Source organism: Bos indicus, chromosome 19, assembly GCF_029378745.1.
Source record: "Bos indicus isolate NIAB-ARS_2022 breed Sahiwal x Tharparkar chromosome 19, NIAB-ARS_B.indTharparkar_mat_pri_1.0, whole genome shotgun sequence".
Lineage (NCBI taxonomy): Eukaryota > Metazoa > Chordata > Mammalia > Artiodactyla > Bovidae > Bos > Bos indicus.
In genome coordinates, this window is record NC_091778.1 from 58,954,086 (window position 1) to 58,974,522 (window position 20,437).

Sequence of the window (20,437 nt, forward strand, 5' to 3'; positions counted from 1 at the left end):
TGTGTGTGTGTGCGCACGCGCACACATGTGTGTGCAGGGCACATGTGCTGGTCATGTCGCCCTGCCAGCGACTGTGCTGACCAGTGAGTGTCTCCCCCTCACCAGTAGGGACTGTTTTTGAGCATCACCCTTCGGGTGGGTTCCTTTTTCAAAGTGGTTGGCTGGCTGGGTACCATTTAAACAGAGACACCATGAAGGCGGAGGGGTGAGCCCTGCGCACATGTGGAGGAAGGGCGTTTCAGGCTCAGGGATGGGCAGCCCCAGCCTTAAGGCAGCCATGCCCTGTATAGCATGGCTTCGAAACAGTCAAGAGGTGAGTGTTCCTGATGCCGACGGTGCCCAATCAAAGGCACTCACCCTTTAAGTTGGGAGAGCTCGCCTTTGATGGCTCTGAAAGGCAGAGTCACAGTTTCCTCTCGTACTAAGCAGATGAAATAAACCCCGCTCAAGTTCGAGTTCGTTGCTCTGTGATTTTGAATGGCCTTAAACGATTCTAAATCCTTGTCTAATTTAAAGATCAATGTTCCGGCCACCCAGAGGCGGGCATCTCTGTGGTGCTCTACACTGCATTGTAGACACATTAAGGACATTCTTGAGTACAATATATGCTGGTTTTGTTCCTGAAACGACCACAAAGTGCACACTTGACCTCAACCCACTTCCTCCTTCCTGGGCCTGCCAGCAGTGTGTGTTTATAGCGCCCTCTCCTGTCCAGTGTGAGCACTGCTTCTCCACCAGACGTGACTGCACCTCCCAACATGCTGAGCTGGGGGCTCAGAGTGACTGAAAATGGCCTAGATACAGCAGATGCCTGTGCTTCCTCATGCGTTCACTTCCTTCCCCAGCCTAGCCTACATTTAGCAGTTTTATTGTTTAAAAACGCTGTCTCCTGTGGTCTGTTAACCTCCGTCTCTCTGGCTCGCATCTGGCTCCAGACCAGCAGGCCACGTGCATCTCATTTCTGCACTGGTGTTGCTGGGTTTCTCCTCCATCTCTCTGTGTCTCTTTCTATCCTCCTGGAGGGCGTGGAAGAGGAAACCCCAGACCATTTAGGTATATTCGCAGCCAGTCAGATCCTGGGTTTGGGAGACGAGTAGCTACCCCCACGGTGGCTCTGGCCTTGGCACGGGAAAGCCAGAGAAGCAGGCTGCCCCAGCCCAGCCATGAACATGTGCTGTTTTCTTAGGCCCTTTCTCCTAAGGAAGTGACAGTAAGTTACAGCACGTAATTGAGGATGGGGTGGATCTTGGGTTAGGGGACTGTAGCGATGTAAACTGTCTTCTCCCCCAGTTTTCAACCTTCACAAACGTGACAATATTTGGAAATGGGGTCTCTTGGAGACATGAATAATTGGGTTTAGATGGGCACACACGGATGGGACACCAAAGGTGGGATTGGTGTCCTTATAAAAAGAGGAAGTGGGGGACTTCCCTGAGGGCCCAGCGGTTAAGAATCTGTCTTCCAGTGCAGAGGATTCAGGTTCGATCCCACGTTGGGGAGCCAGGATCCCACGTGTCTCAGAGCAACTAAGCCCGTGCGCAGCAGGTACTGAGCCCACAGGCCTCAGATAAGGCCCAGCACAGCCAAAAACAAACCACAAATACTGTTTAAAAGAAAGGGGACGTGAGCCCAGAGCTCTGTCCCTTCCTCCAGCCTCCCCCTCCCCGGCCCCCTCTCTCTCCCACATGAGGACACAGCAAGAAAGTGGCCGCCTACAAGCCAGGGGGAGAGCCTTCCCCAAGAGTTGACTACACCAGCCCTTTGACCTTGGACTTCCCAACCCGCAGCCTGTGGCATTTGGTCAGGGAAGCCCCAGCTGCCTGAGACAGGACCCCAGAGCATCCCTCTTTTCCGATGGAGACTAATAAACCTCTCGATCAACTTGACTCCATCCCTTTCTCCGTCCTCCAAACAGAACAAACAAAAAAAAGAATGCCATTAATTATTTACCAGGAGCCGTGTTTCAAGGCAATTAGTTGTCTGAGTTCCCTTCAGGTAGAGCAGAGATGACTCTGCTGAGGGGCCCTGCTCTGGGGGACCTTTCCCAGCTGTGCCCATGGCAACCCCAAGAACAGCAGGGAATGAGATGCTGTGGAGGAGGGGAAGGGGGGGAAGGAGTGGGGAGGAAGGGGGGGCGGGGAGAGGGAAGGATGGGTCTGGGAAGTATTTCTGCCCTGAAACCTGTAGTCTAAGGACCACTTCAGGGACTTCCTAATGGTCCAGTGGTTGAGAATCTGCACTGCAGCCGCAGGGGGTGAGGGTTCAATCCCGGGTTAGGGAAGTAAGATCCCACGTGCCACAGGGTGCTGCCAAAAATAAACGAAAACCATTTCAACCCTAACTCTCTTCTGGTCTCTCTTTCTTCTTCCTTCTAGATGGCCTGTGTTCTAAGTTGCTCAGTCGTGTCTGACTCTTTGTAGCCCGCCAGGCTCCTCTGTCCATGGGATTCTCCAGGCAAGAACACTGGAGTGAGTTGCCATGCCCTCCTCCAGGGGATCTTCCCCACCCAGGGATTGAACCCGCATCTCTTACATCCTGCTCTTTACCACTAGCGCCCCCTGGGAAGCCCTCCTTCTAGATGGAGTCCTGTCTAGTCCTTTCCTCTCCTCTTGAGGCTCACTCTTCTACCTCTCATCCTCAGCAAACTAACCCCTGGAGAGGGCTTCCCAGCTGCGGGTGGCCCCTGGAGCACCTTGGGAAGCAGGGATGAGGGAGTGGGGACAGGGAGAGGGCATACGTGTCTACCTCTGCAGGATCACTGCCTCCCGCCTGGTCCCTGCGGGTGGAGGATTTGCCTGGCCCTGCAAAAGAACACTCTGTTCTCGTTGTTGTTACATTTGGGATAATAGAAAATAAGAAAAAAAAAACAACTATAATAATCTTATTGAAGAGCTGACCCAGCCTACCCTTTGGTTTCTGTGTGTACGATGAGGCGGAAGACAGGCTGGAGGTTGAGGGGTGGTGGGGCGGATCTTAGCCTTCTGTGAGATTGAACAGCTCCATCTGACCGTCCTGGGCTTGGTCTCCCTGCTCTTGGCTGGCACACGGTGTAATTCACCTCCCACACCGAAGGCTCCTTGGCCAAGTTCTGCAGTAATGCTCATGCACGGGCTGGGATGTGTGGGATGGGAGAAAGCGTGGTCCTGTTTGGGGCCCTTGCAAAGGTTTTTCTACAAGAAGGATGACGTTTTAAAGACACAGCATCCACCTGGAATGGGAGAGGGGGCGGGGGCAGCGGGGTGACCCCGGGCTTTCCTTCTCGTTTGAAATGAATTGTGCTCAACTCAGTGGCTGTGCCCACCCGCCACCTCGAATTTACAGACTGGAATGGATGGGGAGAGCGTCGCCAAGAAAGAGCCTTCTGCGGGCCTGCCTGCTCTGGGGATGTAGGGAGGTGGGATATAAATGAGGGGAAAGCCCCAGATCCTGTGCCACTGAGCTTTTCGGGAGAGCTGTACCCACAGACTCAAAAGGGGCCAGGGAGGCAGCAGAGAGCCTGGGGCAGCCACGCGGCCCCTCCTGATGGGGTCCCCACTGTAACTGCACCGCTTGCAACCTCTAATTACACCGCTGCTGGCAAGAATGAGGTCATGGTGTCTGCAAGTGACTTTCTGCGTAACTAGCCCCTCTCACCGCAGCGGGCTCCCTGCTCAGCCTCCTCCTGGGCCAGGGAAACTCTCAGAAGCAAAATCAGTTCCCTTCCTGTCTGTGTGCACACAGGCCGAGGCGGGAGACAGCCTCAGATGGACGGACACAAAGGTTTGCTGCAAGGGTACCGTCCTCTTCGCTCTCTAACAAGCAGGCACGCCTGGAGGCTTCCGACACAGAAGGACGCCTCCTCCACCACCAGCCGCCACCGGTTCAGGCCCGGCCCTGGCCTGTGGGGATTAAAATCCCAGAAGAAGGTGCGTGGGGCTACACACAGTTGTGCAACCATGTCTCTTTTGACACAGAAATAAACGCTGTTCAGAGCTCCTAGGAGCATCTGGTTCAGACTCCTGGCAGCTGAAGTCTGGGACTGGACACGAGGAAGGTGGCCGTTCGGGTGGATGGGAGCACCCACTCTCAGAACAGAGAACAGCCTTTCTGCTGGTGCTTCGCTGGCTGAGCAGCAGAGGTTTCTGCAAATCCGGCTCTCAGGCCCCCTCTGTGAGCAGAAAGTGTAACAGCATCATGTGGACAGCTGTTCTCCGAGGTCTGGGAAGGGCCTGAGCCCCAGGACGGGGCGGTGAGCGCAGGCAGGCGTGTGCGAGGCCCCAGCTGGTCATCCCCAAGCAGCCAGCAATGACGCGGCCAGTAAGACGAAGGCGGGCTGGCCACACCTAGGCCACCTACCCTTCGAAGCTTCCCCCCCTTTACTTGTCAGCCAGTCAGAAGGACTTCAGACTGGGATGAAGCACAGGCTTCCATGGGGGGCGGAAAGTCATGAAATAGTGTTTGATTAGGCAATGGAAGCACGTGGGTAAAGCAGGCTGGCTTCTCAGCCGCTATCAGAGGAGGCCCAGGGTTCTTTTTCCGAGGCAGGTGAGACGGGAATATAAAAGTGATGAAAGCTTGGCAGGGCTGTGTCTGCTCCACAGCAATCAGAAAGGATGCCCTCTGGGGTGGAAAGGGCCGCCAGGGAGACAGAGGACAAAAGCGCAGTGCCCGCAGGTGGCATCTCCGAGGCTCTTTGCTCTCAGCGGAAACACCAAGGGGACAGGGAGACGCCACGCAGCTCCGCCGCTGCAGCACCAGCAACACGACAGGGAAATGTTTTCCTTTCTTTTAAAACCAGGAGAAACCGATGAACTTTCAGGTTGAAGAAAATGGTTTCAATATGTAATATTAATATATTCGTCTCTGTGCCAAAACAGTCATAAATATTATTTTCAACATACACAGATGGGTATTTTCATGGAGGAAGGGGTCTCTGGAAGCAAGGCTGTCTAGTACCCAGGACTGTGTAACTGAGTCCTGGAATCCCGTGCTGGGCGTCTGCCTCAGGAATGCTGGGCTCAGTTCCTGAGTTCAGCTGACTTCTCTGGTCCATCACGAAGGAAACCTCCGAGCTTCCTTTTTATAGCTTCTTCTCTAATTTACCGTTCTTCTACTCTTTGCAAGAAAGCTCAAAAGGAAAAAAAAAAATTTTTTTTTTTTTTTACGAAGAAACAAAGGATGCAAGCGCCTTGGCACCAACTTCACTTTCTGGGCCATCTGTAAGTCCCCTGCCTCTCTTTCGTCTTGCTCTCCGCCCTGAGCGGTTTCAGATTTTGAAAGCCTGACCTGGGAAGGGGAAACTGAAATCAACCAGTTGACCGAACCCCCGTTCCCGGCTCTCCGTCCACCCGTGTTACTCAACGTCTGGGAAGGGTGTCAGGGTTCCCAGCTGGGAAAAGAGGTCGAATGAGACCTCTGAGATGGGGGTACCGGTTCGAGGCTGGAAGAGACCCCAGGGGCTCTGAGCGCATCCCGCCTGGCTAAGGTTCCAGGTTTCCACTGCTGCCCTCCGGCGGGTCCCGGAGACGCTGGGCGCCCGCGGCCGCGCAAACGGCTCGCGTTTCCGCGGGGCTCGCTCCCGGGCCTGGCTCGGGGCCGCCGCCGCCGCCCCCCCTCCCCGCGCGCAGGCTGCTCTCCAGTCGCGGCCACGGGGTAGCGCTCGGCCCCCCTCGCCGCGTCTCCGCCTCCGCCTCCGCCGCGCTCGTCCCCGGCTCGCGCTGCCCCCGCAGCTCCCGCTCGGCGCAGGCAGGAGCGGCTCTCCGGACGCCGAGCCCGGGAAGCCGAGGGCGGCGGGTTCAGCCAGCGAGCGGCCGAGGCGGGCGGCGGCGGCGGCGGCGGCGCGGCCGAGGCGCTGAGGCGGGCGCGGCGGCGGCCGCTGCTTCTCCGGCCCCGGCGGTCGGCGCGCGCCGGACGTCCGAGGAGGCGCCGCGCCCCCGGAGCCGGGGCCGCCCGCCGGGCTCTCCGCGCGTCTCGCCGAGAGCTCCGGCCGGGGCGCGGCGGAGGGCAGAGCCGCTGAGCTCCAGCCTCCGGCCGGCAGGAGCCTCCGCGCCCGGGCGCCGGCCACCAGCCGGGATCGCCGAGCCCAGCAGCCGTCCCCGCCGCCCCGCAGCCGGCGCGGACATGGGCGCGCGGGGCGGCGCGCCGGGCCGCGGGACCCTCAAAGTTTGCTAGCCCGCTGGGCGCGGAGCCGAGGGCGCGCCCGGGCCGGGCGGCCCCGGAAGGGACCGAGAGTCCCCGGACTGGACGCCGGGGCGGTAGAGCCAAGAGGGGTGGCTCGGCCCCGCCAGATGCCGGCTGCAAAGTTAGAGAGAAGAAAACTTCAGCCCCAGGGAGGTTCGGACCGCTACGCTCGCTGTGCCCCCGGAACCCCGCGCCCCTGAAAGAAGCCCCGCAGCCGCGTCCACCGCCGCGCTCGCCTCCCGCCCGGCCCCGGCGGCCCGGCGCCCGGATCAGCGGTGACTGCGTCCGCGCCGAGCACCCAACCAGGGGGCGGGGAGGGGGCGGGGGGCGGGCAACGTGGCCACCGGAGGAAGTTTCCCGAAGTTGTCGGTTTATTCAGGAGACCAGCCCGCGACCCGGCGGGATCGCCGAGGCGGCCCTGCGCGGGAGAAGTCGGAGTTGGGGTGCTCAGTGGGGAGGCGCCCCGAGACCGAGAGCGGCCTCTCCTCCGTTTCATTGCTCGCCCCTCGCCTTCCCGGCGCGCCACCGGGGATCGGACTTGGACTGAAGAAGAGAAGGAACGGTCGGGGTCGCCAGCAACGCCCCTCCCGGGTGAATACCGCTCCGGGTCGGAGCCGCGGGGGACCGAACCCCATCAGGATTATAAAACAGTACGGAAGAGACCCCCTCCGAAAACAAGGCTGGTCACCATGTGGGAACTGCTCATCTGGACGCTGGTGGCCCTGCACCGGATCTGCGCGACCGGAGCCCAAGGTATGGGGGGTCACCCCCACGTGGGGTGGGGGAGAGGGGGCGGGGGGCGGGAGCCGGTTGGCCTCACGACGGCCTCCGGGACTCCGGTCTTGCCCGGGGCAGAGCCCTCTCCCGGGAGTTTCAGGATCCGTTCCCCGAGTTTGGGAGCTCTTTTTCGGGGCATGGGGCGGTCTTGTTGAGACTTGTGGCTTCCGAATGAGGGAAGATGGGGGTCCGTGCAAGGAGGCGTCGCCCGTGGAGACTGAGAAGAGCCTTAGAGGAGTGGGTGGGGGTCGCTACCCACCCCCGCCCGCTGCGAGCGCCCTCGGGCTAGCGTGGGAGGGGCGGCCCTTCCTTGGGGGGCTCAGCGCCCGGCGGCACCCAGCGGCTGAGGCGGCTCCTGGGCCCCGGCTCGGAGTCCGCGGGGACCGGCGAGGCCCCGCCGGGCACGCGCTGGCCACCCCAGGGCAAGAGAGGGAGGCTGCAGGGCGGCTGAAAAGAGCCAGAGCAGAGTGCGGGGTGCCGGCTTGGGCGCCGCGGGAGGGCAGTTGCGGGGCCTGCACGTCCCGGAGCCCGCGCCCGGCTGCCTGGCCGGCCGCCGGGGCCAGGGGTGCTTCGGGGTGCGCGCCGGAGCCGAGGTCGCGAGCTCAGCCCGGGACCCACCGGGGGGCGGTGCCCTGGGCGGTCTGAGGCCGTCTCCCCTCCCGCCCTCCCCAGACACACACTCAGCAGCCTGCCTGTGCCGCCCAGTCGTGTCTGCAGCCGCCGCTCTGACCTGTAGCTGCCGGGAGCGGCCTCCGGGTGGAGAGGGGGCCGGCGGCTTTGGGGGTGGGGTTGTCGGGCCGAGGAGGAGGCGTGATCGGCCCTGCCCCCCTCCGGAGGGCGGGTACCCCAGACACCCCCGAAGCCCCCGCAGGTCCCCGCGGGGGAGGGCGGCTGCGCCAGTGCTTCTTGCCTTTGGTGTTGGCGGATCCAGACCGCGGTGCCCGCGGTGTCCGAGCGGCGCCTGCTGGGGGCGGAGAGAGACGAAGCCTGGACTGAGCTCAGGACTCCCTCCCCGGGCTTGGCCTTGCCTCCTTCAGGCTCGGGAGGGGATCTGGACCCGCCGCTGGGGGTACAGGGCGGGGAGGGGGAGGGCTCCGGTCTGCGAAGGCTCCAACCTCGAAAGGGCCCCACCCCATCTCTGGGGTCCCAGAACGGCAGGGAAGAAGGGACCCCCATTCTCCCAGTGTCAGGCGCTCCAGAGAGCTGAGATCAAAGAGATTAAAAATAATCAGCCCTCACTCAAGGGTTGAGGGGAGGATTTTACAGCGTAATTTATGTTAAAGCACTTAGAAATTTTGTAATGGGGCCCTGCAAATGTAAGGTAATAAAAGTTATTATTATTTTTACGATCATCGTAAAATCTTCCAGCAGGCAGGGACTTCAGAGGTCGTATTGTTCTAGTAGCCATTTAACAGATGGGAAGACTGAGGTCTGGGACCTTAGGTGACTCGCCCCAAGCTACTGGGGGCAGGAGTCAGAACCCAGACCAGGTGAGTTCTAAGCCCCTCTCCCCCTTCAACGAGGACCATCTGCAGCTGAGGTGGACCCTAGGACAGGGTCCCTCTTCTGAGGGCCCGGGGGAGGATGGTGAGGCTGACAGGACAGGAACAGGTCCGTATGCCTTAGGACACATCCCAGCTCTGCTCTGAGACGCCCGTGGGGTTACTAGCTGAAAGCCAGGACACAGGGAGGACTCTGGATGCTTCCAACTTAATTACTGCACAGACTCCAGTAACCCCAGGGTGTCCCTGGGCAGCTGGCTCGCTAGCTCTTGTCCCACCCAGGACCCGGCTTGTCAAGAGTCCCCAGGGCACCTGAAGCCTCTCCTTGCACGTCACTGAGTCGTTTCCACGTCCCACCTCCACACGTGGCCCAGCCCCACCTAAGGCCAAGTGCCCTCGAATCCGCCCTGCTGAAGGCCAGGCCGCCTTGTGTCCCGTGCTTCCGATGGGAGGGGCTCGCTGTCAGAAGCAGTTAAGGTCTCTCTGATGGATTCACTCCCTCTCCCGCTTCTCTTGTTTGCTGCCCGCCTGAGTGTGGCTGCCCAGGCCCCCGCAGCGCCGTTCCTACTCTCTGGCCCCCAGAGAGTGTTTCCAGCCTCCACCGGGTCCTCTGCTTCCATTGTCGCCTGGGCGGCAGGCTGTGCAGGGCATTGTGGGGAAACCTGGCCTCGGCCCAGGTCTGGGGGCTCTGTTGCCTCGTGTGTCGGGTTAGGAGGGTCAGGCATGGAGCTCCGGGGTCGCTTCTTATCTGCTCTGGGGTTCGGAGTTTCTCCTTTGCCTCTCTTCTCCGTGCCGTTAACCCTTTGGGGGTAGCTGCCTGGAGAATTCCCATGGAAAGAGGAGCCTGGCGGGCTGCAGTCCGTGGAGTTGCAGAGACTCGGACACGACTGAGCAACTAAGTACATTAAAAGCCTCTGGCCCTGTCTGTCACTTTTGAGCCCATGAACCCCGTTCTTCGGTCGGGATATAGAGGGGAACCAAGCAGTATTCCTCGCTGGGGACAAACCTCACACTGGCCAGTGCCAGACTTTATCTCCACTGAGCCTAGTTGTTTTTTTCAGGTCCTGGCAACGTTACCTGTTTATACTGAAAGCTACCATTTGACCATTTCCCCTGAAACTCAGTGTCACAAGGGTCCCGTGTATTTCCCAAACTAAGTGCAGTGATGTGTAAAAAGACCTGAGTCCATAAGAGGGAGCCAGGCATCCTGGGGGCGCCCAGCAAGAGCCTGGTGCAGGTCCTTGTGGTTGTTGCTGTTCAGACCCTCAGTTGAGTCCAACTCTTTTGCGACCCCAAGGACTGCGGCCGGCCAGGTTCCTCTGTTCACGGGATTCTCCAGGCAAGAACACTAGAGTGGGTTGCTGTTTCTTCCTCCAGGAGATCTTCCTAACCCAGGGATTGAACCCACATCTCCTGCATTAGAGATGGGTTCTTTACCACTGAGTCACCTGGAAAGCCCTAGAAGGTGCTTAGTAAAGGGTGATTGTTATTGTTATCATGATTGTTTTTACTCTAAGCCAAGGAACCACGCGGAGAAGGCAATGGCAACCCACTCCAGTGTTCTTGCCTGGAGAATCCCAGGGACGGGGGAGCCTGGTGGGCTGCCGTCTGTGGAGTTGCACAGAGTCAGACATGACTGAAGCGACTTAGCAGCAGCAGCAGCAAGCGACCATGAGGAGTAGGTTCCTGGCCATCCACCGAAAAGGCCTTGAATACCTTTCCGTCACCCAAGACCCTTCCTTGACTCCACTCTGTGGCCACATCACCGTGACTCAAAGTGGCCTTCTGGCAGTGCTGGTCCGGACTCCCAGGCTCTCGCATTGGAGGGTGGGTGCATCTTAAGCACCCGGCAAGATGTCTCATGTGCCTCGAAGACTTGACCACTGCTACTGGAACATCCCGGGGAGGCCCGGAGGCTGGAAGCTGCAGCCCGGCCAGCTGGCCCAGAAGGTGCACGGAGGGGAGTCTGAGCTGAGGGAACCAGGCAGTGGAGGATCGGGAGGTCCAGCAGCCCTGGAGGCTCCTGGAGGCTCTGGAGGGAGAAAGTTTAGTGCTGGGAGGTAATCACAATGAAAGCCCAACAGCACTCAAGGGAACGGGATGAAAGTTTAATTACATGGTGTGGCTAAGCTGTAATTATTAATTACTGACAGCAAAAAATAACTTATTGATCAGGGCGCCTTACTAATTACCACGAGGCCGAGTGGCGTGCTTGCCTGGGGCTCAGCTGACGTGTGTCAGGAGGCCCACATGATGGTGGGCCTGGTCGGGGGGTGGCAGTGTTCCCCTCCTTCCCTTCTCCCAGGGCCAGAAAGGTGGCTCTCCGCCCCGCACAGCCCTCGCCGTCGCCCTCTGCGCCCCCGGGCTTCGGCTGGGCAGTCTGGAGCATTTCTGGCTGTGGTTGACACAGTTTGGTGCTTTGGCTTGGCCAGAGAAGCCTCGCCCCCACCTGGGACGGACAGACTCAGGACCCCCACCCAGAGAACCGAGTCGTGCTGGCAGCCTGATACCTGCCTCCGAAAAGCTCCCTTTCATGCATTTGTATAGCAAATATTTATCGACCGCCTCTCCTTTATGTCCTCTGCTGGAAGGCCAAAATAGGGGCCAGCAACCTTGTTCCATCAAGAAAGGGAGGCTGGGAAAGAGGCCAAGTCCTTTACAGCAGTTCTCTGTTTAAACAGTGCCTGAAGGGTTGACTTTAAAATAATGTGTTAAACTGCATATTGGTATGCATTCGATCTTGTACCACGGAACGCAGTTGGGCTGTAAGCTCAACAGTAATAGTGAACTTGTTCTTCGTCCTTGGGACTTACATGGATCGGTTCGTCTGACTTGAAACACGAAAATCCTTCCAGTGCTGACCCCACCCTGTCCACAAGCCTGGGGCAAGTGGCCATGTGATCTCTACTTGCATACCCCTGGCAACGGGGGCCTCACTACATTACAAAACAAGCCGGTTGTTAGACAGCTGTGCTTTGTGTTGGTGAGCCTTCCCGGGGCTGGTTTTCCTAGCCCTTGCAGGAATCCTCTGATTGACTGGAACCACCCCCTTTCCTTCCCCTCCTCCCCACTCCCTCTGACTCCAGGCCTCTTAGGGAGTTGGAAAACTGAGCTGGAATTGACACTGGGTGTTAGGGTGCTGCCTGTGGGATTTCCACCCTGGCCCCGCCTGGAGCGTGTTGCCGCAGACAGCCCTGAGGCTGGGGGAATGAGTCATCATAAATTTGGGGCCTTGGGATGTCAATAGCAACAAGTGGGCCAGCGGCGGCCCCGAAGCCTGTAATGGAAAGGAAAACGAGCCTGGTTGCTGAGACATCCCAGCCTTTCCTCAGCCTCCCACCCACTTCTGTCCACTGGGGGCGGAAGGAGGGGCCAGTGAGCCAGGCTGGTGAGTGAGGCTGAGCAAGAGACCTCCAGGGCTGCTCAGGGTCCCGGGGCAAAGCGAGGCAGGGGCTGCCCAGCTTGTCTCATCCGGTTCCCTGAGCCAGGGGTACGGAGTTTCAAGTGCGCAGCAAAGTGGTTCAGTTACACATCTACGTGTATCTGTTCTTTTTCACATTCTTTTCCCATTTCGGTTGTTACCTGAGGTTGAGCAGAGTTCCCTGTGCTACACAATAGGTCCTTGTTGGTTATCCTTTTTTGTTGTTGTTTTAAAGTCTTTCTTGAATTTGTTACAATATTGCTTCTGGGTTTTTCTGGTTTTGGTTTTTTTTTTAATGTTCTGGTTTTTTGGCCTTGAGGCATGTGGGATCTTACTTCCCTGACCAGGAATCAAACCTGCATCCCTTGCCTAAGAAGGCGAATTCTTAACCACTGGACCAGTAAGGAGGTCCCGGTTATCCGTTTTAAATACAGCAGTGTGTACATGTCCATCGAGAATATTGTTTCTCTTGAGCCAGGAGCTCGTGCTCAGACTTCCTCGCCCCTCTTCCCAGCTCTTCCCACCTCTGGCCCTGCAGGTACAGCTGCCTGTAGCATCCTGCCCTCTGGGTTGGGTCCTTGCTGAATCCCTGTCATCCAAACTCCATCTTTCTATAGGGAGGCTATTGGCAGGACTGGTAGGAGGCTTGGGTAATGCCCATCCAGGCGTGGAGGCACCTTTTGAAATACAGGAGAGGGGAAGACTTGCATCTGCAATTAAATGCTCTAGTCGGGCTCACTTCCCCTTGCAGCCCATCGGCCAGAGCTGATCACGTGGTCCCCACCCAGTGGTCCTTTCCAGGCAAGGAGCTGGGGGGTGCAGGCTTCCCTGTGCTGGAAAAAGAGCATCTCAGCCTGCTCTGGTGATGCCGACCCTTCCTCACAACCGCAGGGCCGACACTGGTCTCCAGAAGGGCATTTCATGCAGAGCAGTCACTTAACCCAAGACATGGCCATCCCTCAGGCACCCCCCATGAGCCGCCCCTAGCCAGTGCTGTTTCTTCCCTGCCTTTTGAGCTGTTTTTTTTCCTTATGCTGTTGAGAGGTGGCGTGTAGAGTGGCCAGTGGCTTGGAACTGGGCCAGCCTGGGTTCCAGCTCTGCCACTTCAGGTTAGTCTCTGCCACTTTTCGTTCCATCACTTGGACGCTCAAGCCCCGTTGGCTTGTTTGTAATACAAGGAGAAGTAAATGAGAGAACACGAGCGGAGCACTCAGCATGGAGCCTGACACATCTCAGGCACTTAATAAGCTAATTTAACTGTGTTTGCACTTCTGCGTTTGCTCTGCTGAAGGGTCTTCAGATTGGACCTCAGGTTGATTTCGTTTCCAGGCTCCCCCCGCCCCTGTGGTACCTTTTCTCTGTATTTCTCCCATGTGTTCCTCTTGCTTCACTTTTGCTTGCTTCTTGCCCAGAGTAGAGCGATTTGGCTGCTCCTTCCCGTCCTAGGTGGGGCGTGGCCCAGTGGTAAAAAATCCGCCTGCCAATGCAGGAGACGTGCATTCAATCCCTGGGTGGGGAAGAGCCCCTGGCGTAGGAAGTGGCGCCACTCCAGTATTCTTGCCTGGGAAATCCCATGGATGGAGGAGCCTGGCGGGTTACAGTCCATGGGGTCGCAAAGAGACAGACACGACTGAGACCCTGAGCACACCCCGTCCTGGGGATGTCCAGAGGCGAAGCCAGCTCACACATGGTGCCCGTTTCTCCACGTCAGGTGTATGCCAATCCTGGCCTGCCTCCACCCTCCTTCACTTCCAGTGTGTGGGTAAACAGTCTCACAGCGATTACCTGCCCAAGGCTCCACAGCTGGGAAGTCAGGATTTGAACCTGGGGCTCTGCGGGGCGCCTTTCCACTGCCCGGGCTGGCCTGTGCCTCCATAGCCTCCTTCACTGCCGTCTTCCCGATGAGAGGTGCCAGGCCCATGGTGCTGCTGGCAGGCAGGGTCTGGTCCCAGGGCGGGCGTGGCGTTTGGAAATAGCCCTGGGAGCTCCTCCTCCTGCTCCTGACCCTCCTGGCTCTCACCTCTGCCCTGGTTCCATCAGCTGGCAGAACGTGAGCCTTCAGGAGGGCAGCCCCTTCTGCCCTCGCCTCCTCTCCTGCTTTGGCCTGGCCTCCCTCCTGGGGGGTGGGAGGACCTGGACATGTTAGGGGAGTCTCCTGAGGGGCCCTTGGGTGGTGTTCATGACTGGCTGCCCCGTGGCTGAGCTTCACAGAGTTTTCTAAGCTGAATGGGGGTGGACAAGAGAAGCAATTAAAGTTTGATCCATTTAGGAAGCTATTAGTGACCCAGAGGGGTGATGAAATTTTGATGATGTGATAATCCGAAGAGGAGGAAATATTACTGGCCGCAGTGCAACCCATTCGGGGAGTTCAGCTTCTGGGGTGGACATGGAGACTCTCAGGGGCCTGCTGGAGCCACGACCCCGGATCCCCCACACCTAGACTCCTCTGTGGGAGGGGGCTGTGTTGCCCAGAGTCTGAGCCGTGGCACCTGCCTGCCTGGGCTTGTCCCCGGGTAAGGTAAGCCAGTTCTGAGTCTGGTCCAGGTGTCCTATTTCCTGCTTCGAACCACAAGGGGCGGTTCAGAATGTGCCTCCAGAGGGTCCAGATGGGATAATGTGGGCCCATAAGGGGCCTGAGACACAGAAGTCTCCCTGAATTCATTTTCCCGTCATTTACTGCTTGGGTAACCCTGGATAAGGTACACAGCCTCCCTGGGCCTCGGTTTTTCCATCTGTCAAGTGGAGATACAGCTGTCCTGAGCTCACTGGGTTGTAACAGGATTTAATGAGACACGCTAAGCTCTTAGGACAGAGCTCCGTGCGTGGTAAACACTGAGCCAGTTGTACAGCGGTGTCATTATTGGCATCTTGGTGTCAAGAAACAAAGTCACCTTTGGGGCTGCAGTTTATCTTGTGACCTGTCACCAAATACCTCCTCTCCCTTTATTTTTCACAGACCTGCCAGTTAGCATCTCAGCTTCCACTATTAGGGATCTATTTCTTTGGCTGAGACATTCCCCGCCTCCAGCATAAAATGCAGATACACCACATGTACACCCAGATATGGAGCTATCGGCTCTTCGGGCCTTGAGGTGGATGTCTTTACGGGATCCTTTCCTAGAAACTCAGTTGTCTGCGGGCGACGCTCACGGCATCTCAGTTTCCTCTTTATCCCAACCTATGAAGGGTGTGGGCCAGAAAGTATTCAGTTACTCACCTTGTTAGCAAGTTCAGAGACGTGAAGCCACTTGCCAAGGTCCCTTGACTTGTCCGAAAGAGACAGCGAGGGCGGGTCAACTAACTGCCTCTTAGGTCACAGCTTTTGATCCTGTTGAGACATCCACGTTCGGGACTCGCTCGCCTTGCCGCTCTGCTTGGGGATTAGGGAGCCGTCTCGTGTGACCCCAGGCTCTGCCCCGGCTCGGGTGGGTGCTCTGCCAGGGCACGGGCTGCAGGCTGGCATGGCCTCGCCTGTCTCAGAGAAACTCAGACCTCTTTCTAGAGGCCCCATCTGCTCTCCCATTGGGTTTTGGGGTTTGTTTCTGAGATTTTTCTATGTGGACCATTTTTAAAGTCTTCACTGAACGTGTTACAATATCGCTTCTGTTTTTTATGTTTTGCTTTGGTTTGTTTGACCACAAGGCATGTGGGATCTCAGCTCCCGGACTGGGGATCGAACCCACACCCCCTACACTAGAAGGCAAAGTCTTAACCACTGGACCGCTAGGGAAGCCCTATTCCATGGGGGTCTTAACAGTAGGATCAAAAGGCTGGGACCTCTTGCGTCTCTCCCCCCCCCCCCCACACCCTACTGATGGACCTTTGCCCTCGTGGCTTCCTCCACTGGGTACCACCAAGCCCACCCCAGTCTGCCCTCTGCACAGCTGCAGTCTCCCCTCTCCCCGACCCTGCCCAACCCCAGGCCATCAGCGCCCTTCCCTCCTCCCCCCCCCCACCCCCACCCCCGGCTGGAATACGTCTTCCCAAATGGCCCTGAGCCACTCAGATGCCGATGGCCTGGATGTCTCATTTGACACTTGGTCTTGTTGATTCTGAATTATCTCTTCATGTGTGTGTGACTGATTTCTTTAATTATAAACTCCTTGAGTTTAGATAATAACCCTTCATCAACAAGGAGCGAGGTGTTAGACATAAATTATTGTTCTCCATTAATGAACTTAACCCCTGGAAGCAGGGGTAACCGTGACGATAGAGACGGAAGAAGGCTTGTGACACCACGCGGCCTCGGAGGCCAGGGTTCATTCTCGCTCGGTCCCTCCTGGCTCCCCGGGTCCTCCGTGGGAAAGCGCGGGGGACATAGGAACAGCATTTCCAAGCTCTCCCATGAAGGGCTCTAGGGGTGGAGGAGAGTGGACGCGTGCCTTGGGACCGGCTACACCACCTTTTGCTTTTTTAATACCGGAGAGTTTGCATTCCATTCCTCAGTCTCTCTGAATTCTATTTTAACACACAAAGGGTATTTTAAAGGCCATTGATGTTGCTGGAAGATGTGGTTCGTCTGCCCCCTGGCTTCCTGGAACCCCCAGGGGATAGAAGTCAAACTTGGCTTTGAAAAATGTGAATGAGATGATCCCTCTGGTCACAGCGTCTGTTAAGAGTCCAGGATGCCTTACACATATATATTTCAGCCATTTGTGTGAAAGTGTTTCCCTAACGTTGTATCTTATCAATACATACCCACCTCCTAAGATAGTTGTATCCCAGACATAATCAACCCTGGGCCACCATAACCACCCGCCGTGACTCGTCTGGTACCTCCTGGGTCCCTAGAGGACTCAGCTGTCTTGGGTGCTTGGTGTTTGCCGGGCCCTCCCTTCGCTTCCATACCATCAGGGACCTGTTTCCCGGCCTCTCCCTGGGCCCTCTGGCACCGCCCCCCACCAAAGGCATCAGACATCAGCTCCACCACATAACTGTGACTGAAGAAGAGCTGGGAGCAGGGTGTTCAGTGAAGGCCCGAAGACTCTCCCAGTGAGAGGCACTGGGCTGCAGTACCCGTGCCCCCTGCCCAGGACTCTTCCTTACTCACACGCATACGCCTTCCAGGAGAGCCGAGGTCACCAGAAACGGTGCTCTGGCAAAGCAGGGCCTTGGTGGAGTTCCCTGATGACCCAGTGGTTAAGACTCTGCCTATCAATGCAGGGGGCACGGTTTCAATCCCCAGTCCGGGACGATCTCACATGCCAGGGGCAACTCAGCCCATGTGCCACGGCGACTGAACCTGAGCTCTGGAGCCCGCAAGCTGCCGCTGCTGAGCCCGTGTGCACAGGACGGAACCCTGCAAACCCAGAGGCCGTGCTCCCCAACAGGAGAGGTCCCCATGGCGAGAAGCTTGAGCACCGCAGTGAAGACCCCGCTCGTTGCAACTAGAGAAGGCCAGAGCCAAGAGCAATGAAGACCCAGCGGGCACAAATAAATAAAGGAAATTATGTTTTAAATGCAGGGCCTTAGGGCGATCTGCATCTTGACAGCATCGCCGATGCAGTGGACATGAACTTGGGCAAACTTCAGGAGATGGTGAGGGACAGGGAGGCCTGGCGTGCTGCAGTCCATGGAGTCACAAAGAGTCCGACACGACTGGGTGACTGAACAGCAACAGTATAACCCACATCCCAGCAGCACTCCATGCCCGGCCCCTGCAGCCCCAGATGTTCTAGATCTGTTTCAGTCACTTCCCTCCTTGGTTCCTGGTGAGGCCCTCGGGCTTCTGGGTGCAGAACCCAGAGTATCCATGCACTCCCAGGCTCCCCTGGGGGCAGCCAGCCTTCCCCATCACGGCTGTTTGGCCCTCCCTGCCCTGGACTGAAGGAAGGACTCCTGCCCTGAGACCCTGCCGGGCACTCACACCTTCCTGCTCCATTGACCTTGAAGTCTCCCCTCCTGGCGGATGCTCGATGACTTGGCCCAGCTCCCGTCAGGCTCAGCCTAGTGGGCTGGGCCTCTCCGTTTGGAAGCCCATCTCCCTGCCCTGGTGGAGTGGCTGTAGGCAGGGGGGCTGAGCCGGCGGGTAGGCCGGCGCGGGGCCAGAGCTGCCCAAGAGGGTCAGGGGGGAGCGCCTCTCATTAGCTCTGCCCCAAGCTCATTACCAGGCTGAGCATCACCAGGTGACAAATGGCTGTCGTCGGGGCAGCAGTAAATACGCTGCTGTCACTGCTGATGTGATTGCACTAATGAAGAGAGATCTGCCCGGGCAAGCCGAGGCGCTTCTGGCTGTGGCTCCAGCGGCCTGGGTAGCTCCGGCTGCGGCCCGTGCTCCCCACCCCAGGAAGACAGAGGCCGGACGTCGGGGAGAAGGAAAGAGGTGTTGGCACTGAATCCCTTTCTCCTGAGGCCTCGGCAGATGAAGAGCTTAGAAGAGGCCGGAAGCCTTCAGGAAAAAGGAGCATTGTTCGGCCCCGGGGAGGGAGGGAGGGAGGGTGTGATAAGGGGGCCCCCCGACCTCGGCCTGGGCGCTGGGCAGCGGCACTGGGGACCCGTCGGGTGCACTGCTGTGCTTTTGATGGTTCAGCCTCCCTCGCAGCGCCCGGGCTGAGAGCGGCTGCAGGAAGGCGTGGGGAGAAACACAGGCCCATTGTCCACGTCCCCGTGCCGGCCACCTCGCCTGTGATGTGAGGACCCATTGTCTGTCCAGGAACTCTGAACGTCCAGCCGCGGGGTGCCGGGAGCAGGCCCCTCGCTCCACATCGCCTGTGCCTCCGCTGTGGGAGGGCTCTGGGCCCAGTCTGGGGGTCCCAGCTGAAGCAAAGATGCGCCCCTGAGATGCTGACACGCAGATGGGGCCACGGGAGTGGCCCCTCCGCAGTGCCAGGCCCTGGGACACCTGGGGATGGAAGAAAGGCTGACCAAAGCCTTGGGGAAGGGGCGCCTTGTACCTGCACCCTCAGGAGGGCATCCTGGGCCCCAGGGGTTGCCTGCGTCATTGTTGGAAGTGAGAGAGTGGCCTGGAGCGGTGGGCTCTCCCCTGAGCCTGATGATGTCCCGCTGGGGGGCTCGATCAGAGGCCCATCTCCTGGCTCCGCCCTCCAGAGCGTCTAGTCTAGGTTGGGGCCCAGGCACGTGAGCTTCTCGCAGGTCCCCAGGTGATGTGCTGGCCGCTACCAGGGACCACACTTTAGAAGGACTAACCTGGAGGCGTGAGGAACCCGGGTGCCACACCGGTGGCCTTGCAGAGCCGCATTTGCTCTGATGGGCTCTGCCCGCTTCCCCCACGGAGGCAGGTGGTGAAGCTCCCTTAGCACGACCCGTGAAGTTCGTGTTGCCCGTGGGAGGCGGGAACCTCCTCTCCTTCCTTCTTCTTTTCTCACCAGCAGAAGCTCTTGCTCCCAACGTCCTTCCTTTAAAAAAAGAAAAAGGAAAAAAAAAACCCAGCCCAGAGGCCTCCTTCCAGGGAGAGGAAGGACAGGGGTGACGTCATCACTGGCTCAAGTAACTTGGGCCAGAAGCGCCAACATAGCCCTCGGGTGTCATGGACAACAGAGCCTCTCTCTGCCCTTTGAGCACTTCCTCAGCGCCTACTGTGAGCCAAGCGTAGCACCTGGGGTCCAGCGCACGTGAAGGCAGGTCCTGGCTCTCAAGTTGTTCCTGGTCACGTGTGGGCATCAAGCCTGCAGTCACCAGTAGAGACCAGTGTGAAGGACATTAGCGCAGGTGGGAAGTAGGTGGTCGGGGTGTGCAGAGGGCGAGGCTGAGAATCCTGCCCCAGCGGAGGCTTCCTGGAGGAGGTGACCTTGAAGCTGAGGACTTGTAGGGTGGGAGGGAACTTTGGGTGTTTGTTTTTGTTTTGGCGTAGTAAACTGTGCCTATATAAAGGGCACAACTTGGTTGTTCTCGACACATGTAGAAAGCCTAAAAGCATCACCAAGTCTCCATTGAGTTTCCTCGTGGCCCTGGTCACCCTCTCTGCCTGCTGCATAGACCTGTGTCTTTTCCTTTTTGTCCGATGGATATCCAATTGTTCTAGCCTTGTTTTTTCGAAAACTTTCCTTTTGCCGCTGAATTATCTCTGTGCCTTTGAAAATCCATTTGTCCCTGTCCATGTGGGTCTGTTCTGGACACCGTTCTGCTTCATTTCTCTATTTGTCTGTCTTTATCCCAGCAGCTCATGGTCTTGGTTACCACTGCCTTGTACTAAGTCCTGAAACCAGGTAGTGTCAGCTCTCTAACTCTGTTCTTTTTCAGAGTTGTTTTGGCTCTTCTAGGTCCTTTTCCATCGCCGTGTGCATTTTATACTTTGCTTAATGTTACCTATGAATTTTGGAATCAGATTTTCTTAAAAGTCTTGCTGGAACTTCCAGTTGGAATTGCATCGATATAGAGACCAAGTTCAAGGGTGTCAATATCTGACCGCGTTGAGTCTTCCAGCCCACGAGCCTGGGCTGCCCCTCCATCGTTTGGTGTGCTTTGATTTCTTCTCAGCAACATGCTGTGGGTCTCACAGTCCAGGTTTTGAACATCGTCTGTCAGGTGTATCCCTAAGAGTTTCATGTTTTTTATGCATCGTCAGTGCTTTTTAAATTTTGACTCCCGGTGGTTTGTCTGGAGGATACAGGCACACAGT

General features: G+C 57.8%; 1 protein-coding gene across 2 annotated transcripts in view; it reads left to right on the forward strand.

Moving 5' to 3' along the window:
* The first annotated feature begins 6,020 nt into the window (after nucleotides 1–6,020).
* The window catches only part of SDK2 (sidekick cell adhesion molecule 2), a 264,962-nt gene continuing 250,545 nt past the window's right edge, over nucleotides 6,021–20,437 (forward strand). For both annotated transcript variants that reach the window (XM_070774156.1, XM_070774157.1), the window contains exon 1: nucleotides 6,021–6,912. In XM_070774156.1, the coding sequence (XP_070630257.1) occupies nucleotides 6,849–6,912 (64 nt within the window). In that variant the 5' untranslated portion in view covers nucleotides 6,021–6,848. The remainder of the gene's footprint in view (nucleotides 6,913–20,437) is intronic.